The sequence below is a fragment of the Betta splendens genome, chromosome 1 (genome assembly GCF_900634795.4).
Source record: "Betta splendens chromosome 1, fBetSpl5.4, whole genome shotgun sequence".
NCBI classification, from domain to species: Eukaryota; Metazoa; Chordata; class Actinopteri; order Anabantiformes; family Osphronemidae; genus Betta; species Betta splendens.
Window position 1 is genome coordinate 10,562,078 of NC_040881.3, and position 7,666 is coordinate 10,569,743.

General features: G+C 45.5%; 1 protein-coding gene across 4 annotated transcripts; it reads right to left on the minus strand.

The window, feature by feature from the left end:
• Positions 1-213: 213 nt before the first annotated feature.
• Positions 214-7,655, minus strand: rfc1 (replication factor C (activator 1) 1). Of its 4 annotated transcripts, none has more exons than XR_003786332.1 (24): positions 7,503-7,655; positions 6,984-7,124; positions 6,789-6,864; positions 6,395-6,496; positions 5,809-6,098; positions 5,619-5,693; positions 5,400-5,477; positions 4,973-5,314; positions 4,749-4,862; positions 4,470-4,649; positions 4,241-4,345; positions 3,644-4,049; positions 3,425-3,537; positions 3,225-3,339; positions 3,054-3,142; positions 2,585-2,722; positions 2,375-2,470; positions 2,040-2,293; positions 1,773-1,890; positions 1,388-1,533; positions 1,104-1,317; positions 834-1,019; positions 569-754; positions 214-419 (listed from the first exon to the last, which is right to left on the minus strand). XR_003786332.1 is itself a non-coding variant. In XM_029155072.1 (23 exons), the coding sequence occupies exons 1-23, from the start codon at positions 7,503-7,505 to the stop codon at positions 656-658; spliced, it is 3,477 nt and encodes a 1,158-aa protein (XP_029010905.1). In that variant the 5' UTR covers positions 7,506-7,655; the 3' UTR covers positions 214-655. The 4 variants fall into 4 exon arrangements, 2 of the variants coding, with proteins under 2 accessions (XP_029010905.1, XP_029010891.1); XR_008695386.1 differs by having other exon boundaries at positions 214-482; XM_029155072.1 differs by having other exon boundaries at positions 214-754; positions 3,425-3,534.
• Positions 7,656-7,666: the final 11 nt, after the last annotated feature.

The window sequence follows — 7,666 nt, forward strand, 5'->3', positions numbered from 1 at the left end:
ATTTATTAGAAGTAAATGTAGGTACTGACATATATAGATATACATCCTCAAACTAAATATAGTTGTCACCAAACTGTCGTACACTTGGCTCAATTTAAATTATTTAAGAATAAACCTAGTGAAAATAAGGTATTAAAGTAGCTTTGCAAACTTGGCTTTTTTCTCTTATTTCCAATGGAAAAAACAAAAAACAAACAAAAAAAAACACACAAGCAGCATTTTTTTTTTATTCTCATTTTTACAGAATTGCAATGTACAGGGTCAGTGCTAAATGTAGAACAAAGGTATTGCGGTTTGGTCGTCGTAGCAAAAGGTAACAGTCGCCGTTACACTGTACACTGGAATCACATTATTTACAGCCTCGACACCTGCATCACAAAGTGACGATGGAAGAAATGCACAACGCTCCTGGTGAGAGACTACAACGGACAAACATGATAATGCTGAGGTGGAACTGATAACGTTTGTTCGGTGTGAAGACACTATGATGGAAATATGAAAATATGTTTAAAAGGAAAAAAAAACAGGAAGGTTAAGAGTCTTGTTAATGTCTGGATGAGTTAGTTACCTGCAGAGTTTAGTGCCAGTTTCACTACTTTGATGCTTGTGAGCGCAGCAAAATCATTAGTCTGTTCTCGCAGAACAAACAGAGTCCTCATTTCTTAGCTTTGCCTTTCCCCTTGCCTTTGCCTTTCCCCTTCCCAGAATCTTCCTTCTCCTTCTTTGTCTCCTTTGTGGCCTTGGCCTTTTTCTGCTGCAGAGACAAGATTAAAGCACAATGAGGACGACATGAGATTTAGTTTACATGTGTGACTAAACACTAAACCACTTACTTTGATCATAGCGTCTGCTTTCAGGTTCTCTCCCTCGTCCTCGGACTCTTGAACAGCTTGGTTCACCTCATCCTCCCCCAGCTCTGACTCTCCCCCACCCCCACGGCGTCCCTTCTTTACAGTTTGCAGTGAGTATGGAGTCAGGTGAACTTCTCTGTTATACGCCCGCGTAAAAGCTGCCTTGACCTGGAAGAAGGCAAAGGGGTTGTCAAATCTTCTGTCAGCTGCACAAACTGAATTAAGCCCTTGGTCTGCACCACTGCTACTGACCTTGGAGTCCAGTTTAGAGTAGGGGTCCGGCTGTCCACCCCACGTGCTGATCTCCATGATGCTGTCCACATCCTCCTTGACAAGCTGGTAATCGTCCAGCAGCTGCACAGCTTGCCCAGCTCCCTCTGCTCCAAGCGTCTGGAGTGGACTCAGTAGCGCTTGCCGCATGTAGGGCAGGTAGTCCAGGTTGACTGCCTGTCTGCTGCTCAACGTCCTGCAGGAGACAAACGAGCAGTTATTTTGTACTCGCTAAAGCTGGTAAAAATACAATGTTTCATACTCACTTTAAACTCATGTGTGAGGCCAGCTCCTGGACGATGCGGGAATGTTTATTGGTAGACGAGTACTTGCCGAGCCAACTCGGGAATGTTGGGAACTGAGACATGTATCCTCTCATGAGCTCACCTGGTAACACACTGGCATAGATGGCCTAGATACACAGAAAAACACAGTGACTGACCTCTGCTCCCCAAAGCAGACAGAACTTTGATGAAACAAACAAAAGCACTCCAATTTCACGTTTTATAGGCTCTCTTATAGGCCAACTCTTAAAAACTGTAGCTACACTTTGATACGAACGCTACAAGAACTATTATCTATCAGCTGTTTTACTTTAACATTACTATCTTATTGTCCAGAGTCTGAGAATTAAGTAAAGTAAATATTAACCTGGGTGGGCAGCAGTGACCAATTCTGGCCCGAGCGGATCCGTCTGTCCACCAGGTCCCCATCACAGATGGAGTCCGCTGTCTTGCTTAGCAACACCAGGTGGGACTTAAGATCTCCACTATAGAGAGAAATATACAACCACCCAGAATAAAACAAGAAAACATTAAGAGGGCTTTTAGAAAACATGGAGTCTGACACATTGTAACAGTAAAGTAATGATAATGGTATTAAGAGAGCTATTAAGGTGGGATCAGCTGAGCCCCTCACCCAGCAACTGCTGGACGAACATGAAGGTAGTTCTCTTGGACAAACAGCGGCGCTAGCGAGTAGTCGTGGAAGAAGAGGTCGGACTTGTCAATGAGGCTCATGTGGGCCGTCTCCTCGCCCAGGGCAAACACCTTTCGGCAAACGTCAAACGGCCCTAGCTTCATGTCCTTACGGGCGCTGGCTGCGTCAGACTTGCACTGGTCATACGTCATCACCTTGTCTTTGGCAGACCACATGCTCAGGTTGTGGATCACCTGGAACATATGAGCACGATGAGAGCGGCTGCATGATATCATGACAAATGCATGAATGCAGGACTTGTAACGATGCTTCACCTGTCGGACATCCTGATTGGAGGCCAGAATAATCTCATTAAGAGCTGGGGGTGGGATCTTTATTCCCTCTTTGAAAGCAATGGACATCATGGCTCCCTGAAACAGGAACAAATTACTGTTAATGTTCTCTCAGGGTTTATTAATAATTAGCAGTACTAGGATTTACTCATTGTCACAGTGTTTTCATTTAGCCCTAATGCTACCATGCACCTTGATCTGTTCTACTCGCGGCCTCTGGAAGCGCAGATCGAAGCAGTAGTTGGCCAGTGACCTTATCTTTTGGTGGTTGCGGTCGTTGCACATGCAGATGATGGGAATCTTTGAACTTTTGATCAGGCCAATCATCTCCTACAGGAGGAAGAATGCCAGAGAATTAAGAAATTATGGAACGGTAAACACCCAAGACAAACGACACGCATTAGACTGATTGTTAGACAGACCTGCCTTACAACATTATGCTAGTGATGGCAAGGGTTGAGAAATGTTATTAAGTAGAACAAGTAAACCTACATCAAACCAAAAAAACAAAAGCTGTTTTTTTCCTCTATGTCAAAATTTCTGACATGTGAACAAATCTGCAGCCTATGAATGTTTATATAAACTTCTATATTTCTATTCCTAGAGCAGAAATGTGCAACGTCAACCTCCATCACCAACATCTTCGGTTAATGTCTGTTACCTGAATTCCTCCACGGTCCTCGTTGCCAGCCATACCGTCAACCTCATCCATGATCAGGACATGTTTATTGCTCACAGTCTGAGAAGTGCCTACAAGGAAAATAACTAACTTGACTTATTAATGCATCATAATAACAGAAAAGACAGTAAAGGAAGAAAGGAGAGCAAGGACCTTTGTAGAAGCTCTCAATGCTGGTGTTGTTAAGTGACTCTGCCACAACTTCCTTCAGGTTGTTTTTGCTGCGGGTGCAGCTGGCGTTCATCTCCACATAGCTGAAGCCCAACTCCTACAGGCCGACACACAGAGCGAACAGGCCATGTTCACGACATCGTCTCATAATTACAGCTATAGTTCAAAGGTTTCAGACTCACCTCACAGACCAGGGCAGCTGTGGTGGTCTTCCCCACCCCCGGTGGCCCAGAGAGCAGAGCCGCTTTAAACCCTGATCCGTCGTCTTTGCCTCCAAACTTACCAAACCTTGCTGCTTTTGAGAAAAACAAGCACCAAGCACAGACACAAATGTATTTCTACAAGAGCACGTGGTGACAGACACAGACTACTGCTAACTCTGGAGGGAATCTGTCCAATACCTGGGGCCTTGGAAGCACCTCCACTGTGGTTTTTGTACCAGTTCCTCAGCCAGTGCAGCAGCTTGTTGGCACAGCTCTGCTCCCCCTGCTGCCCAATCAGAGTCTTCAGGGAGCGCGGGCGGTACTTGTCCACCCACAGCAGGCTGCCTTCATCTCCGGCCGTTGATGGGTCTGAAGGTGAAGGGGCAGAGGAAGCAAGACCTAGATCTCGCCGAGCCATGTGACCTGAGCGTCTCCCAGGAGGCGTGCCGCTGTCCTTGGACTTCCCGCCGTAACCTTGTGCCAGTTCGGTTTTTGATGGGCTTGGAGTGTGAGGGGACCTCGAATTGCCCTTGGAGGGAGAGATCTTCTGGGCTTTGGGGGTCCTCTTTTGGCTCAAAGGCGTCCTGGTCTTTGAGGCTTTGGACTAATTGACAAAGAGGAAAAGCAAATATCCTAAAACAGATCCAACAAAATAAAACTTATCCCACCATTACAATTATCAGCATTATTATGGGCTGTTCAGACAATCTGTCAACTGTTACAATGTGCCTTTCACTTTGATGACTAACTTGACAAATCAGTCACCTGACTGATGGACATATTCTGACTACTGACCTCAGCCTCTGCAGCAATCTCATACTTAGACTTCTTTCCTGGTTGGGTTCTGATCAGCTCCAACAGACCATCTTCATCCAAGATCTTGGTACCCAGACTCTCTGCCTGAGTGTGAGATGACATTGTATCAAGTCAAACTGAACAACCAGTAAAGAGTCAGACAGAAAAAGCAAATCTCTGCTGTCAGTGTTGCTATGCAGTTCTTGTTTTTTTGTGGCAGGTTGGTCACCTTCTCCAGTTTGGAGACGCCGCTGTCTCTGCCCTGTACCAGGTAGGTGGTCTTTTTGCTGATGTTGCCCGTCACCTTGCCTCCATAGCGCTCGATGAGAGATTTCGCATCATCTCTCTCCATCGACTCCATGACTCCTGTCAGTACAAACACGCAGCCCTCCAGACAGTTCTCCGCTCCCTGGAGGACAGAGAGAGGACACGATCAGTCACCACGGCCACGGCCAAGGTGTGAAGCGTGCTGAGCCAAGCGGCCTCTGCAGCATGGCGGGTTCGTTACTTGTGGGATTTCCTTGGAGCCCAGAGCTCGTGGTCCATCTCTGTTGAGGTAGTTCCTGAAAGCTGAACCGTGGTTCTTCTTCTTCTCGGCATCTTCAGGACTCGTGGTCGTGCTCTAACATGGTTATCAGACAGAGAGGGGGATGTTAATCTTGAATGGAGTTTGGTGAAATCAGATTTCTGTTTTACAACCTGCCCTTAAGGGACACGTTGAGCGTGGCTCACCAAAGGCTTTTTGGGAGAAGGTTTAGTTGCACTGTGTGTGGACATCTTGTCTGACACTGATGAGGTGAGGGGCTCCTTTTTGGGAGAGATTTGCACTTTTCTGGGTGACGCTGATATTTTGCTCTTCGGGCCTTCATCTCTCTCATCCCTCTTCTTCAGCAGAGCCAGTTTGGAGCTAGGTTTGACAGGGGCAGGATTCTTCTTAGGAGACGGACTGATCACATCCTCTGACTTGATTCGGCTGCTTTTAAACGGACTGCTTGTGCTGCCAGCAGCAGAGTCTGTGTGGCTCTTTTCGGAAAATGCAGTAAGGGCTTGTTTTTCATCAGAACCTTTACGAGCCTGTATAAGGACACAAAAAAACCATACTTACATACAACATACCACAACATAAATTAATGTGTCCGCCTGTTGTAAAGTTCCTCACCTTCTTAGCCTGGGGTTCATCGTCCAGCATGGCCAATGTCCTGGCAAACTCCTCGTCCTCATGAACCTGCTTTTCAAACTGAATGACAGTTTCACACATTTGTCAGACCTCAGTGATACACACAATGTGTTTTTGCTAACTAAATGACAACAACTTTAGCTGAATGTTGCAGGTGTATAGAGAAGATTTCCAATGAGAGTCTAGAAGTAACTGTCCCACCTCCATGTCCTCATCCATCTGCAGCTGCCTGGCAATTTCCTCATCACTTAGCAGATCACCCGTGTCCTGAGTTGGCTGAGGATTAAACAGTTTTTAAAAAAACTGGTTGGCTAGATCAGTGATGGTTATTATAGACTAAAATAATGTTTAAAAAAGTAGAAAAAACAGGAAATAATTGATCAGCACTCACTGCCTTTCGTTTGGTGCTGGCTACCAGCTTCTTGTCAGAGCGCTGAATAGTCCCATCCCTGAAGTAGTCAAAAACTGAGGTGGGGGTTTGTTTGGGCTGAGGGGGTGGGACAGACTTAGGCGTGACCGGCACAGCAGGCTGCTTCATCGCAGCCTTTCCCTGAGAGGAGGGCGGCTTGGGAGACTTCAACAATTCCTTCCCCCGAGAACTGTCCGTATCGGACTTGGATGAGTCATTCTGTTTGGTTTTGGAGGCTTTCTCAAAGGACAGAAAGTTGTCGCTGTCCGAGTCTGCAATCAAAAATCAGATTCAAAGTCAAATTGGGTTGCACTCGTTAGCAAATATTCATGTTTGATTTGAAAGTTTACTCTGAAGATTATCAGTGAAAGTGAGAGTATTTCATGCAACTGAGGCAGGGACCAGGGATGTTGTCACTATGTGAGACGGACTATAACCCTTCGACTACCAGTGTACTCCAGGATACAGATACTGGTTTGAATGTGAGATAATGGTAAACTGGTGGACTACACAAATAAGTTCATTTCAAGACTTGCTGCCCAGCTGTAACACAATGACACATCATCACCTGTTTCAGAGACATGCTGCACCGAGGCTTTTTTTGAGTTGGTGACCTTCGGTTTCTCTTTAGAGGACTTCTTTACCTTCCCCACTGGCTCCTCCTCAGAGTCTGGACAGTAAAATGAAGATGTAAGGTGACAGATATGCAGAGATGAGAGCTGAGGATATTGAAATCTTGATTTAGTAAAGTTTGTATTTTTTAATAGTTTTGTAAATTTGAAGCACCTTCTCCCAAAAAAACTTCTAAGAGTGAAACTGCATATATTTAGGTTGCGTACAGTGGTTCCAATTATTTGACAGCTCCTAATAATTACTTTCAACATCAAGATATCTGACAAATGTAGCATTTTATCTATAAAAAAACAAAAAATATATGAATAATGTAAGTGCACAAAACATACCTGACTCTATGACTGCATGCTTCTTTCGTTTCTTCTCACCATCCTTGCGTTTTTCTACTTTTTTCGAGCCTTTGGTCTGGAGAAAAATAAACAATAAACCACAATTAATAACGTGGCGTTTTTCAAAGTCACTAAACTTTATAAAAGAGTGCTTGAGAATGAAATCCACATGACAATGTGAGACTATTTCCTCGCCTTGGTCGCATCTTTCTTCTTCAGGTCCTCGTCTGAAGACAGCGGATTCCTCCTCCTCTCGTCCGCTTTTAAGTTTCCATTCGGGGCTGGTTTTTGCACCACAGACTTTGCTGCTGTCGGTGCAAAGAACCGCCGTATGTCCTGCGCACACACACAACACATGCATGAAAACGTAGCAAGTTGCTCGACTTCATCGCAACGTTATTTTCTTACGAATCGCAAACACGTTATTACCAGTTTGTTTACAAACGTCTTTTGCCTAAAGCGAAAATGAAATTCTGCTAACAAGAAAGCGGCACATATCAGCAGATACGCAACAACGGCGCAATCAGTGCAGTGAGAGTCAACAAAGTGTTTAGACAACTGTTTGACAAACGTGTCATCTTTAGCTGGCGCTAACTCTGCGCACTTGACGCAGCCTTGCGAGCCCAACAGGACTATTCTCGCTTCGTGCACTCCCCTCGTTTGCACATACAGGCTCTCGTGAATCCGATTTCGGCGCGGGCACCGTCAACATACCATCACGAACACGCTTTCCCGCAGTATTTGGACGAATAGTTAAAAAGTATGAAAATCCTCCATCCGCGACTTGGCGCGAAGCTGGAACCCGACGTCGCCTGGAGATGACGCACGAGCGGCGTCAGCGGGCGTCACTTGCCGATTGGATTTGATCATTTTAATAC